Source organism: Lagenorhynchus albirostris, chromosome 18 (assembly GCF_949774975.1).
Source record: "Lagenorhynchus albirostris chromosome 18, mLagAlb1.1, whole genome shotgun sequence".
Classification (NCBI taxonomy): domain Eukaryota; kingdom Metazoa; phylum Chordata; class Mammalia; order Artiodactyla; family Delphinidae; genus Lagenorhynchus; species Lagenorhynchus albirostris.
In genome coordinates, this window is record NC_083112.1 from 64813388 (window position 1) to 64834598 (window position 21211).

The following is a 21211-nucleotide window of genomic DNA, read 5'->3' on the forward strand; positions in this document are numbered from 1 at the left end:
TGATCAGATGCTAATTACCCACAATGGTAGAAAAGAGGCATGAAGATGACATGTGACACCTACAGGAATTCACAAACTTTATTTAAATAAAACTTCTATAAAAACCAACCAGTTGACTAACTTGCTGTCATCTGTTTTCCTTTTATCAACGCCTCTAGTGGAGGAGAAGGAGATGGAAATTAGGAAGATTAATAAGCTGCAAATTGGGTATCAACACAAAGTAGACTGATTCCATAGGTTTTTGGGTTTTTAAAAAATATTTATTTATTTATTTGGTTGCACCGGCTCTTAGTTATGGCAGGCAGGCTCCTTAGTTGTGGCTCCAGGGCTCCTTAGCTGTGGCATGCAAACTCTTAGTTGCAGCATGTGGGATCTAGTTCCCTGACCGAGGTTGAACCCGTGTTCCCTACATTGGCAGCATGGAGTCTTACCCACTGCACCACCAGGGAAGTCCCTCCGTAGGTCTTACAAAATATCATAATTTTTAAAGTGAGATTTTGATTTTGGCATATTCTAGGGGATCGGGCTTCCTAGCTGGCATTTGCTAGAACTTAGTAAGTGGTACCTCTGATGTAGTTTGTGCGTGAACACACAGAGGAATATGTTGGAGAATCACTGCCAAAGGCAGGGCCAGCCCTGGAAGAGTTGGGATAAGGGCACCGCTCTAGGGGGTTCTGACTATTTCTTTGGTGTCTTCATGGATCTGCATGAGGGTAAGTTCCTTGAGGTCAGAAAACATCTATTTCATCTCTTACTTGCCTAGCATGGTGCCCGGTATGTGAAATCCTGATCTGTAGAACTAGTCCTTTCAGGATTAGCAGAAAAGCCTTCTGTTATCTCAGCAGACTGAGGAAGCCTCAGAGAGGATGGAGCTAGGAGGCAGGCTTACCCTCCTCTTCGCACCCTTGTCATGCATTCATCTTTCTCCAGCAGCGTGGCTTCCTCCGGTCCTCGATGGCCTGGCTGTGGCATACGCATGCGTGTGTTTGGCCCTTAGGAAGGGCGATGAGGCACACCTGCTTGCCACAGGCTCTAGTTTAAATTTCTGGTGAGCAGATACTTGTCCCAAAATGCACTGCAAAACAGTTCAGGCCTCAGAACCTAGTTTTGTTGCTGTTTTTCTTAAGGATTCTCTAACATGTAAATAGAATCTTCTTTGTGGATTTTGAGGACATCCCTATATAAAACTCACCTCGGTTGCCTAAGTTACAAACACACAACTAAGCTCATCCACAGAGCTCCCACCACATTCCTACTATGTGCAGGGAACTCTGTAGGTGCTTTATTGACGAGGGAACAGAATGAGTGGCTTCTGGTGTATCGTTGGCATAGATTGTGGCAGTAGCGCTGCGAACAGTAGTAGGCTTTGTGTTCAGTGGCTAATTATTTCTGAAACCCTTCCTTTCCCACAGCTCATATGGGGAGATTTTTCTTCTTACCTACAATCATTTGACAGAACTGCAATCTTTAAAGAGCTTCACCTGACTGTGGTTGTTTCTGCCATTTCTCCATTTTTTCCTTTTGTTTTACTTCCTTGCGTCCATTCAAGTTGTGATTATGTTTTATGGCTCCAGGATGGGCTCCTGCAAAGCCTTTAAAACTATTTCTCAACTCTTCCCTTTGGGCTGTTTCAAACCAACTTCCTCCTTTTTATTAAAGCAAAACCTACTACATAAAAAAATCTATCCTCTTGCAAGCTTATGGTCACAAGCACTCCTTAGTGTGATTCACCATATCATTGTGTTGAAATATAATTACATATCCCCCCCATGGCTTTGTTGTCCAAACCACTAACTTCTGAGTGTCTTGCTTTGTTTTTTCTTAAATAGACTGTTCTGAAGAGTTGATTGGCTTAAAGAGTTGTTCTGCATAAAGAAACTTCTTTTCAAGTCATGCAAAGTTGGGGCACTGAACCAATTTCCTTAATTGAGGAAACAGGACATCGTGATCTTAGATTTATTCGCTTTTAGTCAATGAGATTTATCATGAACGTTTTGGCTCAGATATTCATATTTGGGTCTTATCATACTCCAGCCTTTGTATTTTGAGAGCTTTTAAAACCATGGAGTTATTTATCTCTAGCACTCCTCATTCAGTTAGTTTCTACTTTAGAATCTAAGTTTTACTTTGGTAAAATCTTTTCATCATTGTGGTTACTTAGTAGTTAGAGAAGTAAACAGCTGTCTACCTCCCGATAGATTCCCTCATTCTTGTTATCTGTCAAGTTCAATGCACAAGAGACAATTCAAGAAGGACGTTTCTAGGTTACACACATTTTCCTGGGTGAAACTGAAAGGAATATCGATCTCACTAGGTGACCTTGCCTAGATATTTAACTTCTCTCTTCTGTCCTTATTATAATTTAATGAATTATAGATGTCTGTGTACTTAAGCTTATTGCAAACATGAGGTTATTTGGAGAATGAATTATTGTGGGTAAAAGGCTCATAGATTCTCAGATAAGTGATTCCATAGAGGCGCCAAGTGTTAGGAACAAAACAGAATTTGACTGTTAAATATTAAGAAGGTGTTACTCTGTGATTTCACTTTGTTCTGTGGTAGCACTGGCCACTTCAGATCATCAGAATTGCTCTGATGCTTTTGTTAACGCTGGCAGGACTTAAAAATATACTTGGAAATCAAGTGTTTGGCAACTGTGTTTTGTTTTCACTGACCAGTATATGAAGTCACGACTCCTTCCAGTTCGCCAGCCTTTCTGGTGACTCAGCTTTTAGCACCACCACCCCGTTCCCTCCCTTTGTTCACATCCCAGCTAACCACTGCATATCCTGCAGGACTTGCATTCTGCGTAACATGCCCACCTCCGTGCTCCCTTTGCCCTTTGTGCTCCGGTTATAATCCTACTGGGCAGTGACACTTGCTTATCGGTCCATCTTCCAAACCAGGTCAGGAGCAGCTCGAAGTGAAGACCACGTCTTGCTGATTTGGGCATCTCTTGTAGCTAGTCCCTGCTCCGTGACATTTCCAGCAGGGATGGTCAGTCAGCAGTGGTGTACAACTGTCTGTCTGCACCTCTCCTAGAGTGGAAAGACTATGCTTGGGGAGATTTGGTTAGAGGAATGGGGAAGGAAGGCAGCCTACACACTGGTTAAAAATGAGGACCTTGGGGCTTCCCTGGTGGCGCAGTGGTTGAGAGTCCACCTGCCAATGCAGGGGACACGGGTTCGTGCCCCGGTCCGGGAAGATCCCACATGCCGCGGAGCGGCTGGGCCCATGAGCCATGGCCGCTGAGCCTGCGCGTCCGGAACCTGTGCTCCGCAGCGGGAGAGGCCACAACAGTGAGAGGCCCGCGTACCGCAAAAAAAAAAAAAAAAAAAAAAAGAGGACTTTGGATCAGGACTGCCTGGGAGGGAACCCCAGCTCCGCCATTTATTAGTAGTGTAACCTTGAAGAAATTACTTTCCTTTTTGTGTCCTGTGTCCTCAATAACTATGAGGTTATTGTGAGGATGAAACGAGATGGTACATTTCAGCTATTTAGAATGTGCCTAGCATATAGTAAGCACTCAGTAAATGCTAGTAAATTAATTTTAATGGTACTGACCCTTAAGCAGGGGATATTAATGTAGCAGGTCATTATCTTATATGCTGTATTAAGGGTGGCCACAGAGAAATGTATATTGAAATGTTGGAGGCCTAGTGGAAAGGATAATTGTTGTAAGCCACTTGACTCTCAAGTGGAAGGCAGGTAAGGGACCTAGCATGAACCCATTTAAAAAAACAAGGCTTGTGTAATTCCTTCTCTTTATTTCTGATCATCTCCGTCACAGCTTTGAGTTAGAGATACGCAGCAATTTGAAACTGTCAAATGGATAGACACTCCTGAGACCCTTCTCATGAGAACTCATCCTATGTTCATCTTCCCAACTCCAGGTTCGATTCTAAACTGTTTTCAGGCAGTCTGCTGAGGATTCAGAAGATCATGTAGGGTAGGCTTTTTTTTTCTTTTTTTTTTTTGCTGTATGCGGGCCTCTCACTGTTGTGGCCTCTCCCGTTGCGGAGCACAGGCTCCGGACGCGCAGGCTCAGCGGCCATGGCCCACGGGCCCAGCCACTCCGTGGCATGTGGGATCTTCCCGGACCGGGGCACGAACCCGCGTCCCCTGCATCGGCAGGCGGACTCTCAACCACTGCGCCACCAGGGAAGCCCTAGGGTATGCTTTTAATTGACCCACGCTTTTTTGCTGCAAATCCATCTGTATTTTCTTCCTTCAACACAAACCGTTGTGCAAACCCACCTTCACACCCACAGACTCTTGCTGGTCATGGCCCCAGGTGTCACAGGACAGCCCTGGTTGTTTTAGGAATTTCCCATCTTGGAGCACAGCCCCCCTCTGCAGTGTCAGTTTATTCAGACTTCAAAGTTTGCGTGAGAACATGTTACTGTGCCTACTTTGAGTGTTGTGACCCAGCACATCGTTTCCCACCTAAAATCAAGGCCCAGTAAACCCCCAGTTATCCAGACGAATGGAGATCAATGGCATGGACGTTGCTCAGTAACAGATTTGTTTTTGAACTGAACTGTGTAATTTTGGGAACAGGAGGTGATCCTTTTAAATTATAATTTACTTTGACTAATATTATATTAAGTTATACTGTGGATGGTTTATAAAATTTCCATGAGTAATCGGCAAGAATCAGAACTTCTGTAAGGACACTCACTGTGCACTTTACACACGGTTAGAGAGGGAAGGAGGCAGAGGGGTTAAGAGGCGGGTTTTCGAGTTCACTCTCTGCTCAGCTCCTGGCCCTGGCCCTGGCTCCTCTGTGATCTTAGGGAAGATGCAGTTGCTTCCTCTAGGTAATGGGGATAGCACCCGCTGCTTCTGAATGTTAGGGGGATTAAAGAAAGTAACATATAGACAGCACCCCCGACAGTGGCATATGGTAGGTGATTACCTGTTCTTAACATACAGTCTATAGAATTCTGAACTACCCTAATGGTAACTCATAACACTCGGAAAGGTAATGCACGCATGTCTGTTGTAAACTATAAACTAGAGAAAAGAATGCGTGCCTGTTACGAACATTGAAAAGCAATTTAGAATTGACACACACACACAAATCAGTCTTTATTTTGCGCTTCCTAAATTTGAGAATTCTCTGTGAAGGTTCCATATGCAAGTAGGTGCTTATTATTTAAATTATCCCATTCTACTCTAGCCACCATTTGCGAGGCACCTGCCGCTAGTTCATAGTCCTGTAGGAAGCTTTGGGTAGGAAATCTTGTGGCATCTTCCAGACCGTTGAGCGAACTGTTAACTGATGTGAATTGCATAAGGAGAGGAGAGACTGCAGCAGCCTGGGGAGATACATGGGTCGGTGGGCACTGAACAGCCTGCTTCCGGTGCCTGGGACCCCAAAAGAATGTGGAGTATTTGGGGGAAATGTATGTTTGTAGATAATGCCTTGTATAATGCTTGTTTACGTAAAATCCATCCATGCAGTTATATAGACCTTGGATTATATAAGCCTATGAGTTGAGGAAAGTTTCTTTTTGCTGGTAATCTTTAAAAGATTGGTATACCAATGGAATTCAATTTTAAAATGTTAACATTGATAATATATGGGTGTGCTTCCTAAACTTTAAACTTTTTTTTTTTTAACATATTTAGTTGTTTTAAGGTAACTGGAATGTTTTGGCTGCTACCACCCTTGATTAAAATGAGGAGTAAGACAGTGTGTTTGAAAAAAGACTATTCTTGATGTCAAAAGACTTGGCACCTAACTCTGTGACCTTCAGCAAGCTGACTTTTCTCTGGGGATCTTAAAAGGATGAGGAGTTTTTCATCTGTGAAACAGTTTTTGTTTTGTGTTTGGAGGAGCTGCATTTTCTTTTTTCAAGTCCAACAAGCCCTGATTTTAATTATTACACTCACCTCTTTTTGTGCTGGGTGAAAAGACAGCCTGAGGGAATTCTGAAAAAATTCCATACCCTAGAGCCACTGAGAAAGCAATGAGCCAGAGAGAGCGAAAACACATCTTTCTGAAATGACAACTGAAAACGCATTGTACTGATGGTGTTTTTTCACATTGATCCCATCTTTTACTTAGCTAAGGTGTACACAAAAGGGAGAAAGAGTGTTGGTTAAGAGCTCAGGGACTGGGATCATAGTTATGGGTTTTAAATCCTGGTTCTACTATTTGCTTAGCTGAGGTATGGGGAGGAAAGTAATTTGATCTCCCTCAGCTTCCAGTTTTTTCATTTGTAGAATGACCGTAGGAAGACCTCTCTCTCAGGATTGTAATGAAGATCAAATATGATAATGCATGCCAAAACAACTTAGCACACAAAACAAAATCCTAGTACAGTGAGCTGATAGAAATAGTAGCTATTGTTGTGGTGGACTGTTACTTGAATCACATCTATACAGATTTGGGAGAACAGGTAATGTTTACTTTACAAAAACATGCTCTTCTGCTTCTCTTGTTAAGTTTCATCACAGCTTACTATAATTATTTGCTTAATGTCTGACCATCCCCACTAGACTGTAAGATCCTTGAGACCATAGCTGTGTTCTCTCATCCATCCTGAAACACATGGTTCGCACAATGCCTGGCCTGTCATTTCTGTGCTGGTGACCAGGGTAGGCTACACCAGCTCCCCGTGGATGGCAAATCAAGTCACAACAGGGGATTGGGTGCAAGAAAGACAGAGGGAGTAGCTGAAAATAAGAGGTGTCCCTCAATCCGTTCACTCAGGATTACTGTGCAGGTTACAAGGCTGAAATAGGAGGCGAAGTATGAAATGCATCAGAATTTAGGCCAGGTGTGGTTCTAGCTCAGGCTCTCTCAACAGGAAATGAAGATGTGACCAGTAGCTGGGAGCCCCAGGTACAGCCAGGTGAATAAGAATTAACTTCATCTAGTAATTCAGGGTACATTTTAATGCCTTAAAACTTTATGGTTCTTTTTTGGGAAAATAATAAGTGATCAATCTGTGTTTTACTTTCTCTGTATAGAAGAGAAAATTTTCCCTATTGTTTACTAGATTCACATTCAATTATATACATGAATTAAGGTAATAAGGCAGCTTTGATGAGTCCTATACATTGAGCAGCATGTCTGAGAGATATTCCAAAAGCAGTGTTCTGATCTGTAAAACGAAGTTATGTCCCTAGCCTGACGGTCCTGGATCTGTCTGGTGCTAAGCAAATTGATAGCCTTTCAGAATAATGAAGAAACTTTGGTGATTTTAACAGCTCAATAAAGAGGCCGCTCTCCTAGTGGGAAAGCTGGTCTAGGGCCAGGAGGATATTGTTAACAAAAGACAGACCTGCAACAGATCATCTGAAATTTGGCTAATCATCTGAGGTGTTGAAGTCTGCTTCTTCCTGTTACCAAAAGTGAAGAAAGATTTCCAGGCAGAGACGAGAGTTTCCTGATAAATGTTAAAGGAGACGTTGCCCAGAACAAACGAGTGGATGTTACCTTCAATCCTGTCTTTCAATAATACAAGGCCATTTTTGCCAGATCACGTACACTGATGGGTGTGAATTCAAGTCACTGTTGAATAAGTCTGCTATACGTGTCTTTCAACAGAATGAAGAAGAAAAAGTCTCTGTAAGAGAAAGAACCAAGTCACAAAAGCCCTCACATCCAAATTGTTAAAAATTATTGGTATAGACGTGGAATCTCTTAAAGACTTCAGCTCTGAAATGGTTCTGTTTATTAGATGTTTGTCTCTGACAGAATTCATAAGAAGTTCAAAAGGAAATGATATTCTCCTTGGAATAGAGTCTATAGTTAGTGACCTCAAGAAAATCTAAAAATACATTTAAAAACAGGAATAAGTGAACCAGTTTTTGATACAAGCCAAACTCATGATTCTTAAGTCCCCTCAGAAAGTTTCAAGATGCTTAAATGAATATAAAGACAGAGTTTCCAACATTTGAACTGCTTGGGTAATTTATTCTCTGATTTCTACACATTTGTATGTTCTTTTTATTTTTTTTATTTTTTAATTTTATTTATTTTTTTTGCGGTGCGCGGGCCTCTCACTGCTGCGGCCTCTCCCGCTGCGGGCGGAGCACAGGCTCCGGACGCGCAGGCTCAGCGGCCATGGCTCACGGGCCCAGCCGCTCCGTGGCATGTGGGATCCTCCCGGACCGGGGCACGAACCCGCGTCCCCTGCATCGGCAGGCGGACTTCCAACCGCTGCGCCACCAGGGAAGCCCCTGCTCTTTTTATTTTATTTTTATTTTTTTAATATTTATTTATTATTTGGCTGCTCCGGGTCGTAGTTGTGGCCCGCTGGATCTTTGTTGCCGTGTGCAGGACCTTTGCTGTGGCATGCGGGATCTAGTTCCCTAACCAGGGATCAAACCCGGGCCCCCTGCATTGGGAGCCTGGATTCTCAACCACTGGACCACCAGGGAAGTCCCTGCTCTTTTTAAATGAATTGATAGTGCTGAGCTGTGGTTTGATTTCTACCACCCTAACCCGTAATGGACTATTATTAATAATTAGAGACTGACTTTTAACCATGATGCCTGGCACTGGCATCCTATTTTAGAAAGCTAAATATTTTTGAAAAAGTCTCAGACTGTTTCTTCCAGGAGTATTTATACTGAGAGTTAAATACTGATGCATAGTTTCAGGAGAGAAAACAGCCTAAGCTCTAGGGGGAAAAATAAAGAAAAATAGAAAGTATCATTAAATTGTAATCCTATATTCATGTCCTCCAAGTAGAAATTTTCACTACGCTCATCCTTTAGTTGTCTCTGCAGTAAAAGGATGACAGCAGACGGACTTGATGCCAGCTTGCTGAGGGAATTGCAGATGTTTAAAGAGGTCTGGTGACAGGCACCTACACCTTGGCAGCCCCTCTGCTCGTTTTATTTGTGTAATCTCATCCAAACATCACACAAGAAGGGCTGGTTGTGGACATCCAGGATATCCTTTTTAGATGTGTAACATGATATTTAATGAAGGTATCTTTTATAAAACTACCAGTTTAACACTTGATCTGGCCAGCTCTTTTGCTTTCACCTGTGCCCTTCACTCTTCAGTCCTCTTTTGAGCTGGTTTTTGTGCAGACCGAAGGGGTTTTTCCCCACTTACGTCAACCTTCTGTTTCTGCTACTGTGTCTGATTGGAACAGTTCAAGAAGTTTCTCGGTTCCCAGAGCTTAATCAATTCTCCAGGGCAGGGTGAGGTGCTTACAGCTGTTCCTTCCTTTAGCTCTCAATTTGATTTCCCAGGGAAGGCAACACAAGAGTGAGAAAAGAAGGGATCACAAGGCAGCGTGTACTGTGTACGTCACCCATTCCCAGTTGCAAATGGAGGCTGTGAAGTACCTCAGAAGCCGGATCTGGAAATGGGCACGTGGACCACATGGCCCTCATCTTGTGTAAATGTTGCTTCCTGCTCCTGCTGGCTGGGGGCCAGGGCCACACTGTCACACCACCACTGCTGCCTGCGCCTGCCCAGATGGGAGTTCAGACGTAGCACCACAGCATGTAGAAAAGGATGAGGCAAAGCTCAGGACAGGCACAGGTCGCTCACGCCAGCTGCTGGCCACCTAAGCCTGGCCCTGGCCCTGCACTTGGTTCAGGGGGACAAGCTGACCTTGGCCCTGACTTTCCCCTCTTACTCTCACCTCTTCCTTTCCATTCTCAGCCCCTCTGTGGATTCTGTATGATCCAAACAGACCCTTCCCACTCTGACTTCATTTGACACTGAAAAGCACCATTAGGTAGGGAATGTTGTCCATCAGTTTTTGCCTTGTGATGGCGGTCTGTGGGCTCAAAGAGTTTGAGAATCACTTCTTTATTTAAAAAAAAGAAAAAAAGTAAAAAAAATCCCTATTCTTCAGGAAAAGAATAGGCAGACATGAGAACACTACAGCCCGAGATTTGGTATACTTTCCTCATTCCTTATTTGTTTCTCTGAAACATATATATATATATATATATATAAAAAATGTATATATACTCCTCCCCTAAAAGGATTTCCTCCAGCACTCAGCTGTGATTTCCTTTGTTGTTCTCAGTAGCGATATTTGTACATTTGTATGGTGACCTTTCCAAGTCAGGGGCTGTCTTACTTATCTTCCATCTGTTCTAGTCATGAGCAGAGTACTATGGCCTGCCATCCAGGAGATGCTTCACAGCAATCTGTCACTAAATTAGAGTTATTTTTTATTCATCTCTCACTAGATTGTAGTGATAAGCAAGATGAGGCTGTACCTATCACTGACCTTTCACTGACACTGTAGAAGAAGAAAAACTATTTTTTCCTCTACTCTCCTAGATTCTCTGCTGGGACCCTGTAAATTAGACTGAAAAAGGTAGATTAATAAGAGAAAACCAGAGTTCATTAACATGTGCGTCACACATACACATGGGAGTACCCAGTGATGCGTAACTCAAAGGGGTGGCTAGAACTTGAGCTTATGTAGCATCTTAACAAAAGAACAATACATTTGTAGAGAAGCGGCAAGACAAAGGAAAGGGACTTTGAGCTTCTAGAGGCACAAATGATGGGAAGGCACGTGATGAGGGAACTAATGGAAGATGAGAGTGAGTGAAGTTTGTTACATAGATCGCTCTGGTGCCATTTGTGGGCTGAGCAACATGTACAGTGTCTCTGGGAATTAACTTCTGTCCTTCCTGGCAGAGAGGGGATAGGGAAGAGCTTTACAAATTTATGTCCTGCTTTTAGGCAAAGGGGGGGAAGGCAGAGAGGTTTCCCCGTATCTGTTTCTTCTCAGTTGCTTTCAGCTCAAAATAATCCTTGTTGCCAAAGTGGCACATTTGGGGTGGCATGTTCGGCCACCCTTCAGTACCTTGCACATGACTGCACACAGCGGGTGCTTGATAAACACTGAGTTGTACTAAAATGAAAGCAAAGGCAGGCAACTTTCCCTTTTCTAACTGGAGTCTGCCTTAATGGTTTAGCCCACGTGACAGAATAAAGAGATGGAAACCTCTGTGAGCTTCAGGCAGAACCCCGAGGAAAGATGCTGATTGGCCAGGAGGCCCCAGCTTGAGTTGACTGCTCCTGCTTTGCCCACAGCGATGCTTTCATCTTCCTTTCGGGATGTTGGGAAGATATAGTCAAGTGATGGCTATAAAAACGCTTTGCGAAAAGTTTAAAGCATTATACAGATGTCATTACTTCCTGTACAAGCTCCAATAGCAAAAATGTATTATGAGCATTTAATAAGTGTTGGCTAGTAGTGTTAAACGCTGTTTACTCCCCAAATAAGTAAGCTTTTATACTTGTGTGATACTTCTTCACAGGTATGAATTAGGAGCTGCTCTGTTTATTGGATGGGCAGGAGCCTCACTCTGCATAATTGGTGGTGTCATATTTTGCTTTTCAATATCTGACAACAACAAAGCACCCAGGTATGAAAAAGAGACAAAAATGACCTGTTAAAAAGTACAGTACTATTCTAAATTGTTACACGTGGGACAAATTATAGATAGTTCATATGATTCTTAGAAACTTCAAGAACCCAGAATTGGGGCTTCCCTGGTGGCGCAGTGGTTGAGAGTCCGCCTGCCAATGCAGGGGACACGGGTTCGTGCCCCGGTCTGGGAAGATCCCACGTGCCGCGGAGCGGCTGGGCCCATGAGCCATGGCTGCTGAGCCTGCGTGTCCGGAGCCTGTGCTCCGCAACGGGAGAGGCCACAACAGTGAGAGGCCCGCGTACCGCAAAACAACAACAACAACAACAAAAACAAAACCCCCCAGAATTGGGAAAGGTTAGGAATATATACTAAATATGACATTTAATATAGTAAATATTATATTGAATAAAATAAATATAATTATAGTTCATTAAAAAAAACCCAGAGCTTGACATTCTTCCATTCCAAAGCTATTGATGTAAGTAGAAATCTGGGTCTAACTCTGGGGGTATATTCTTCACTTTGGCCTCATCAGAATTTTCACATAGGCAGAAATTGCTGATTAAGGTCACCACAGTCTCCTAGTTTCCAGGAAGATGAGTTTTAAATAAGTATTTTTCTTTTTTTATAAATTTATTTATTATTTGGCTGCGTTGGGCTTTCGTTGCTGTGCGTGGGCTTTCTCTAGTTGCGGCGAGCGGGGGCTACTCTTCGTTGCGGTGCACAGGCTTCTCTTTGCGGTGGCTTCTCTTGTTGTGGAGCATGGGCTGTAGGCACGTGGGCTTCAGTAGTTGTGGCACATGGGCTCAGTAGTTGTGGCTCGCAGGCTCTAGAGCGCAGGCTCAGTAGCTGTGGCGCACGGGCTCAGTTGCTCCGCGGCATGTGGGATCTTCCCAGACCAGGGCTTCAACCCGCGTCCCCTGCATTGGCAGGCGGATTCTTAACCACTAGCGCCACCAGGGAAGTCCTTAAATAAGTTTTGAAGGAGAGTAACTGAACAAATTAAGAAGCCATGAGTTTCTTCTGCAGATTCTCTTGGTCACACCAGCTGTTCAGAAATGACATTGAAATATTTCTTGGGGAGAGAGAGAAGGGAAGAAAGCTAAAAGTCATCAGGGAAACAAACTTAGCTATGATGGAAGTAGGGGCAAAATGGTTTCTTCCCATTTTTGTTTGACCTACGTGTAAAAGACAATCTACCAAACTGTGTTTTGCCTTGCAGAATGGGATACACATACAATGGGGCCACATCTATCATGTCTTCTCGGACAAAGTATCACGGTGGAGAAGATTTTAAAACCACAAACCCTTCAAAACAGTTTGATAAAAACGCTTACGTCTAAAAAGAGCACTGCCCGCTAGCCGTGTCTTGAGCTTGTTTTAAACGTGAACTGTTCACAGAATGCTGCCATAAAGGCCCTCCTACAATTAACACTCAAACTATTTTTAAAATACAAATTTGAAGAACTTGTTGATTATCGGATGTAAATGTTCTTACATAGTTACATACTAATCATCTTCTGTTGTGGCTTTCTATAAAAAAATAAACAGGCTATTTACAGGATTTGTATATATTTTATACATCGTTAAAATATGTATATGTATTTAGCACCAAAGATTCCAGTATTCATAACGTAGCCTTCTTAATCATTCAGACCTTGCAGTCTTTGTCTCCATTTTTTATGTTTCTTTTTCTTCGTATATTAAACAAAAGGTGTATAAGGAGTCGTGTCTTGTAAACAGTATGGGGGCAATCTGAGACTATTCCTCAGATGTTTGGGTTGAACGAACATGTACTGGTGTCTGTCACCCCCGTACTTCTCCACGGCTGCTCCAGCAAGGGCTAACAGGGCCAAACGCTATTGCCCATCGCCTGGCACGTCCGCTTTAAATAACTGCTCCGGCTTCTCCAGTACAGAGAGCAGATCCTGGGGTGGGGCATCGGCAAGAGCAGAGCTGGAGACGCCCATCATGGCCGACCTTGGGGCCAACAGAGGAAGGCCTGGAGCTGCATTGTACCTGCCCCGCTCGGAAATAACGGACCAAGTTCCAGTGTGTCGCTCAGGTGGTGTGCGTGGAACTAACCGGTAATGGAGAGACAGCATTTTTCAAGACGTGTTAAGTTGCTCCAGTGATCTCTGACCAGACGCCGTTTTATTTCTAGGGCCAGCCCCTTTACCTCATGCCTGTAAGGGCGATAGTTATCTCAGTCTGCGTGTGCCCTCACTCACTCCATCCTCATAACTGCCCCCTGAGGTAAGTGTTGTAGCAACCTGAGCTGGCAGGGGATGAAATGAAAGCAGAGAGTTGAAGTGACTTGCTGCGGCGAGTGACAAAACCACGACTTTGAACTGAGGCAGTCTAGTGTGAAATATACAGTCTCAAGCTTTGGATAATTGGCTGTCTGTGTAAATCTATGAGTCAGACCCTTTCCAATACTAATCACAGCATGGGTGACCGTAACATTTTCATTTTCCTCAAGCGTGAAAGACTTAAAAAGGAAAATCACATTGTTTGGAAGTGCTCAATGAAAGAAAAAGAACAAGTTTATTACACACATATATATATGTATGTACATATGTATATATATGTGTGTGTGTCTGTGTGTGTGTGTGTGTGTATATATATATATATATATATATAAAATGATTTTTTTTCCAGACCATAATAATACTTGAATACCTTTTCCAGGGACACAAATGAACTGAAAGCCGTGGAGAGAGGTTAGGTGCTACAGGCCAGTGGCGGGGCCGGGTTTTGTGAGTGTGTGTTTAAAACAAATTTTTAAATTTCAGAGCTGTACTGGTGAAGACAATATTTTGATTGTACTGAACTGTCCTAGCTTCTGAAGAATTTATGGAGAGAAGGGGTCAAAGTACAGAAACACTGTGTCAGTAGCCAGAAACACATTCGTTGTGTGTCAGTGAGGAGAAATCTAAGGCGATAGCCCAAAGGAAAACGAACACGCCAATTCTAGTGCAATCTAAAATGACAGGACTAAACAGATAAAGGATCAGTCTTTTCAACATAACTGTTGGGTTTCCTTAGCGGACATTCATCCTATTTCCCCAACCCTTTCTGCTCAGGAATTAAAGACCTGGCAGACCCAGGACTTGGCTTTGAGACCCGGTTTAAAGCCTACTTTTGTCACTTTCTAAGTGTATGGCTTGGCAAGTTATTGTATAACTGTTTCTCACATCGTCAAGAAAATTATAATAACTGTGTCTCAAAGTTGTTCTATAAGTGAACTAATAATGCATGTTAAAAACAAACAAGGAGCTCAACAGATCTCTGTGGAATAAGTAAGTGAATGTAAGGGCCTGGGTTTCTTCTTAGGCGTTGTTGTAGGTTGCTTATCTCTGTCCTACTACAATGAAGATTTGATTCAGCATTTATTAGAGCTTTTAGAAACATATATAAAGTGAGTACATCTGCATAAAATTGGCCTTTGTGGGAAGTTTTTAAAAGGGTGAGAGTGGCCCACAAGTATAAAGGACTCTGGTGGGGCAGAAACAGATAAAACATTGTTTTAACTTTTAGGTCAGTGTGTTTGCATGGCACAGCTACCAAGGCAAGCTTAAATCCTCTAACGAGATAAGCCTAACTCAGAAACCAGCTCTAATAACTCAGCCACAGTCACAAGGATGTAATGGAGGGCTTTACTTGAAAGGTTGGCAAAATGAAGAAAGATCCAAAATCCAAAAAACCATTTAGTTAAAATGTAACTTTTTTTCGGAAACAGAGTACAGATAGTACCACAAAGTATAAAAAATGCAGAGAACAGTTTAAATGAACTTTTTGAATGTTGACAATGTCATCGTTAAGAATAAAATTAAGTTAGTTTTGAATATGGGTTGGGCATTTAAGAAAAGTGAAAAAAACTACAGACACACATGAATTCAGTATTGACTCGATCTATTTTGTTTATAGATAAATTAACTGACATTTAAACTGGCTACATTTTATTCATAAAATATCCAAGGTAAAGATGATGCCACAGAAATGGTATTTAAAGTTCTAAAATAAAACGACATGCTTACAACGGCTCAAAGCTGCATATGGTAAAAGTACTTCTGGAAAATGGAGTTATCTAACGTGGGCCTAGCTATATTTTTATAACTCTAAACTTCTATATGAAAAATAAGCAATCTACTCTTAAGATTTCACTGATTCCACTAATTCAATTTTAAGGATACTAACAGAACTTCATAATAAAACACTTCCAACGTGACAACATACATAAGAAAGATATACAAAAGGTTCTAAGTCAAACCAAAACCTGCTATAAGAAGTTTAAAAAAAAATTCACTTAAAGATTAGTTAAAAAAAAATACACTTAAACAAACACTAGAGTACCGTTCTGAAGAAAAAACTTTTTATGACTTCAACGACACATTATTTTTTAAGCAGCAGTCTTAAACACCTTTATGTGCTTCAAAATACTGCTGACAGTTTGTTTTGTAATAACCGCAGTGGTGCCACTAAAGGGACTCTGGTTCTTGGAGAGTCAGCTCCCTTGTTATTGTAGGAGATACTGCCAAGCAGGAGCACCAGAGTCGTGTAGGCAGCACTGAAATACTGTGATTCTGCAATACTGCTGGCGTCTGGAAGGGCCTCCTGATGCGTGGGGTGACAGTTACACATCTGAAGAGTCACTCCAATCCGTCACGGTTACTAAGCTGCTTTTCAATGTGCTGGATTCATCCTGAGGTCCTGTGGAGGGAGAGAGGGGGCGAGGGGAGGCCCCAGTGATGAAACAAGCACACTGTCCAGCCTGTAAAAAATCCTCCACTTCAGACAGTAATTCATCACTCGTGTCCGAGTCTGCTCGCAACCCCACCCCTGGCTCCTACAAACTGTGAAGGAGGCTGCGGACAGTCCCACCACGTCTCTGGGGTAGCCTCACGGGGCCCTCGTAGGGAAGCTTCCGCCCGGCCTCCCCTTGCCAGGATTCAGCACAGGGCCTGGAGGCTGGCAGTGGTAAAGAGAGGAGAATAAAATTAACAAGCCAAGGAGGGATTAAACGGTAAAACGGTACCCCAGGTTTTCTAGGGTAGATGAGCTTAAACATGAAGTTAGTTCTAAAGTGCCTTGAGCCACTGAAACAGGAGAGGGCTGAGAATTCCACTTGCATGTGACTCCAGAAATGTTTCCTTAAGGGGTGCAGGGCCATGACATTGGGGCGGAGGGAGGAAATGTACTCAGGGCATCCTCTTGGCCCTGTGTCCTCACAGAGTCGCCACAGCATAAACATGCCTTTTGCTTTTTCAAAGATTAGGATGGATCTTGAGACAAAGCACAGACAACTTATGACGGTGACAGAACAGAAGGTCAGTGTTATGACTGACACGTTGGTGGAGAAAAGAGGTCAAGTGAAGGTAGAGGCAGCGATGGCTCATCTTACAAAGGGCGGTGGGGGTGGGGTGGGGATAGGCAGGAGACCCTGCTACAGACAGACAGAGCAAGTAGAGATGTGCATGTATTTGTTAAAATTACAGATGTGGGAACAAAAGTCCTGAAGAGGGGGCATGAGAGGTGCAGGGAGTGGGGAAGGAGTCAAATCCTCCTCTGTCTTAGCAGAACTTCCACAGTTCATGTCTACAGTCAGTGAGCCTAGAAATAGGGGTCTGAGCCCGTTACTCATAGGCACGGCTCATGGGACGCACAGATGAAGAAAGGCTGAGAGGTGGCATGGAGAAGAATTACTCTGATAGAAAAAAATACAAATTATATTTTCTGATTTTAAAAATTAAATGGGTTGAGAGGTAAGTTACTGGACTTATTACCCATACTCTAGCCTGGATGGATAGGAACAATAGCAGTGGACGGTTTCACTTGTCATTCATCCCACCGGCTACAGTGCTACAAGAAGAATCTTCCTTGGAAGAAAATAAAAATATTTATGATGATGAATGTATGTAGGATGATGAATACAGGAAGACAGAAAAAGTGGCCTCATTTAGGTATATGATCAGAAATTTAAATTTCCTGAGGCATCTGCACGAAGAGACTATTTATATGGGCGTTTTCAAAAATAGATATTTTAGAAATTTAAAGACTAAGGATTAGACCTAAAATTAAATTTTAGAAAATTAGTAAATATATACAAATCAGTAAGTTGTTCACATTCAGTCCTTGTTAAAATAATGTAAGGAAAGCAAGACCGTTGTTATGCCAACAGTGTTTTTGTCTGATAATATATTAGCACAGCTTAGATATTTATAGAGGCTTCTGCTAGACACCAAAGCAGCGAACCTTCTCCCTTTGGCCCTTTCTGGTTAGTTGCACCCCAGGCACTTGGCACTTGAGTAGCATTTGATTCATTCTTCACAGGTGGAGGTTCCTTCTGTTCTCTTCCAATTCTTTTCCCCAAAGATTTCTCTTCCTCTAAGGATGATATGTCCCAGTCATTATCGTCCACATCTGCACACTGAAAAAGATACGTGGAGAATAATGAATGTTTCCTAAAGAAACTGTGCGTGTTAGAGCCCCTTGACCACTTTGTTGGCCAGACTGAGCTGCAGACACTGAATGATGAGAAGCTGGGAGCCTCAAAGGATCCCCCAATCTGGCCATTTGGTCATCTCTGGAGGGGAAATGAAACGGATTTGGAAATCTGTGCTTTGAAAGCAGAGGGAATCACCTCTTTTTCTGTTCCTTGCTGTGGAAATGAACGTTTCCTACTCAGCAATCATGAATTTAGCAAATTCCAGGAACACTACGTTGTAGAAGTCAAGTCAGGATGCTCCCCAAGGAGCAGCTAGGCTGGCTCTGGGGCTCTTACCTCTGTGATACTAAGACATTTAACTGCAGGAGACATCACATGCGGGCCCTGCAGAAACGGCCCTGACCTAAAGGAGCGCGTGTTTCTCGGGCGCCCCTTCTAAGGAAGACGCGGTGGCTCTCTCTTGACCTTTTGTGACTTTTTGTCATTCTTGGCTGTGTAACACAAATGGCACTACCGTACGAATGTAGTTTGACGAAATGCTCTGGATTCCACACATGAGCAGGGGAGGAATGAAATCTAATTCAAGGGAAAAATTAAGAAAAGAGCAACTACTACTGGCAGACCCCATCAACACAGACGAGCCTGCCCAGGTCTCTGTCCACAGAAGCACTTCTGGTGCCTGGTGTGGGACCTTGGAGTGTGTCAGGGCCTCTCCTCCACTCGGGGAGGGGAGCTTGGCTTTGCCCTGTGCTTGGGTCATGGACCTGAAGCATCTCTCCACCGACTCTGGCTCCCAACCCTGAAAGTCCCTATTTCACTTCCAGGTCTCGCCACGGTGGCAGAAAGGTTCCTAGACTCAGATCTGAAGTCCCCAGTTTCTAATCAGTCACAAGTTTCTGTGAACAAACTACCTAATATCTGCAAACGTCAAATAATACACGTGACAGGATTGTGAAAACCCGTAGAACTTGATAAGCATAGGACATGATTACCAGTTATCCTTTCACTATCTTTGATCCTCTATGGAATAGGAAGAAATACGATACTGAAAACAAGACAATGTAAAACTCTCAACCTCTACTATACTAAATAATTATATTTGTTTTACATTTCACTGTAAAAAATACAATTATTAAGGTATATTCATTAAAAGATGAATTTGTGTATGCTTAGCGAGTAAAAGTGATCTCACCTTTAGATCTTCTTTTTGTGCCTTTTTGATGAACGCCTCAGCAACATTAAGCCCACCAACTGGCTTATTCACACTTCTGTGATTTGAAACTGTCTTTTCAACTTTTCCAGTTAATGTTTTAATGGAGGTTCCTATAGGACCCACAGAAAATAGGTGAAGTTAAAAAAAATTATATTTATCTTCAGTTCCAAAATAGCCTTACAAACAATTTGAGAGAGTCTAAGCTTTGCAAATACTTCCTTTAAAGAAATCATGCTCCTCTAGACTAGAAGAATAAAATTTTTAAATCAGAGAAGGATGGTCTCATTCAAGTACATGGTCAGAAACTTTAATTTCAGTGAGGCAGCCTGCATGAATGGGATATTCATATATTGTTTTCAAAACCAGTTATTTTTAAATGATTAGTTATATTTTACATAATTATATAAATACACGGTATATACAAATTATATACAATAAACTAATTATATATGATATGTGTAAAATATATAATTTTTAAATTGCACTAAACAGAATTTCTTTTTTTAAAAAATATGACCCTTCAGCGTCACTTCTCCTTAGCAAATTATCAGCAGTTACCAACTTGGACCTTATGTTCTTTTAGGATTGCCTCATATCCAAAAGGCAGCACAGTGTATTAGAACAGTTATTCTCAAGGTCACCCAGTGTTAGGGGTTGAATCGTGTCCCAAATGCATATGTTGAAGTCCTTACCCCCATTACCTCAGAATGTGACCTTATTTGGAGGTAGGACCTTTAAAGAGAGAATCAAGTTAAGGTGAGGTCATTAGGGTGGACCCTAATCCAATACGACTGGTGCCCTTACAAAAGCAGAAAATTTGGACATAGATGCACGCCCAGAGAAAGTCAGTGTGACCAGACACAGGGAGGAGATAGCCATCCACAAGCCAAGGACAGAAGCACAGACTAGATCCTCTCCTCACAGCCCTCAAAAAGAACCAACCTTGCCACCTTGATTTTGGCCTTCCAGCTCCTGTCAGTAAGTTTCTGTAGTTTAAGCCACAGAGTATGTGGTAGTTTGTTTCAGCAGCCCTTATATTTGTTACGAATACATCCAGGCGTCCCCAACCCCTTCCTCTCCTTCCACTTGAATATCAATTACCTGCTAAGCCCTGTCCATTATCTTTAGGCGGCAGCAGCTTTTGGATTAGCCCCATCCTTTCCTCGGGCACTTTCTCAGCTCAGACTCCCCAGTGCTTGGTGCCCCCAGATGAGAACCACTGTCCTAAACAAAATTTCCAGAGGGATTTTCAATACCAAAAGCTTACCTGTGGGCTTGGGAGAAACAGCAGAGTCCTCAATTTCACTTCCCTCGGTCCAGTCAGTGTCACTTTTGACGGTGTTCCTTCCAAAGCTACTCTTGTTGCTTTTAGATGACAGCACAGGAAGTAAGTCTGGCGAGACACAGGCCTGGAGGAGGTCCCCATCGTCCAGCTCTTCCTCTGAACTGAAGGGAGGGGTCCTAAACAAATCAAAACCCAAACAGGGGACGCTGTTTCCCTAAGCTTCAGGATTTACCATGTGTCCCTTAAAGCAGTGGGAATCTTCTCCAGAGAGCGTAATAGACACCCATGTGGTCACAGAACAAGATGGCAGCCAGGGCCACAAAGGGCCGAAGGGTCATTTCAAATCCAGACCTGCCAGCCACGTGGCGTATCTACCAAAACGTGCTGAAGTTAGGACATTACTCCTTGAAGCCCAAATCTATATATTCTTAATATTGGTTTTCACACACCTAAGAAAAATATTTCACAGTGGAAAAAAATATTTTTGCAATAAGACTACGTCATCTTTTAAAATAGTGTCACTACTTACGGCTTACCTTTACACGGCACCCTACAAAGGACTTTTACATAAATACATAATCTCGTTCATATCATCACGTGAATTATCACCCCATTTTAAAGTGAAACAGAAATTCAGAGTGGTATTCACTCATTTAAAAAATATTCATTGAGGGCTTCCCTGGTGGCTCAGTGGTTGAGGGTCCGCCTGCCGATGCAGGGGACATGGGTTCGTGCCCCGGTCCGGGAAGATCCCACATGCCACGGAGCGGCTGGGCCCGTGGGCCATGGCCGCTGAGCCTGCGCGTCCGGAGCCTGTGCTCCACAACGAGAGGGGCCACAACAGTGAGAGGCCCACGTACCGCAAAAAAAAAAAAAAAAAAAAAAA

The 21211-nt window shown here is 42.8% G+C and overlaps 2 protein-coding genes across 5 annotated transcripts in view; one reads left to right on the forward strand and one right to left on the reverse strand.

Annotated features, from left to right (window-relative positions):
- Positions 1 to 12722, forward strand: part of CLDN10 (claudin 10) — a 98347-nt gene extending 85625 nt beyond the window's left edge. For all 3 annotated transcript variants that reach the window (XM_060129195.1, XM_060129193.1, XM_060129196.1), the window contains 2 exons: positions 11266 to 11373; positions 12602 to 12722. In XM_060129195.1, the coding sequence (XP_059985178.1) occupies positions 11266 to 11373; positions 12602 to 12722 (229 nt within the window). The remainder of the gene's footprint in view (positions 1 to 11265; positions 11374 to 12601) is intronic.
- A 2555-nt stretch (positions 12723 to 15277) lies between these two features.
- Positions 15278 to 21211, reverse strand: part of DZIP1 (DAZ interacting zinc finger protein 1) — a 54042-nt gene continuing 48108 nt past the window's right edge. For both annotated transcript variants that reach the window (XM_060129147.1, XM_060129146.1), the window contains 4 exons: positions 20308 to 20501; positions 19020 to 19150; positions 17635 to 17809; positions 15278 to 16092 (listed from right to left, as the gene is read on the reverse strand). In XM_060129147.1, coding sequence (XP_059985130.1) covers positions 16016 to 16092; positions 17635 to 17809; positions 19020 to 19150; positions 20308 to 20501 — 577 coding nt within the window. In that variant the 3' untranslated portion in view covers positions 15278 to 16015. The remainder of the gene's footprint in view (positions 16093 to 17634; positions 17810 to 19019; positions 19151 to 20307; positions 20502 to 21211) is intronic.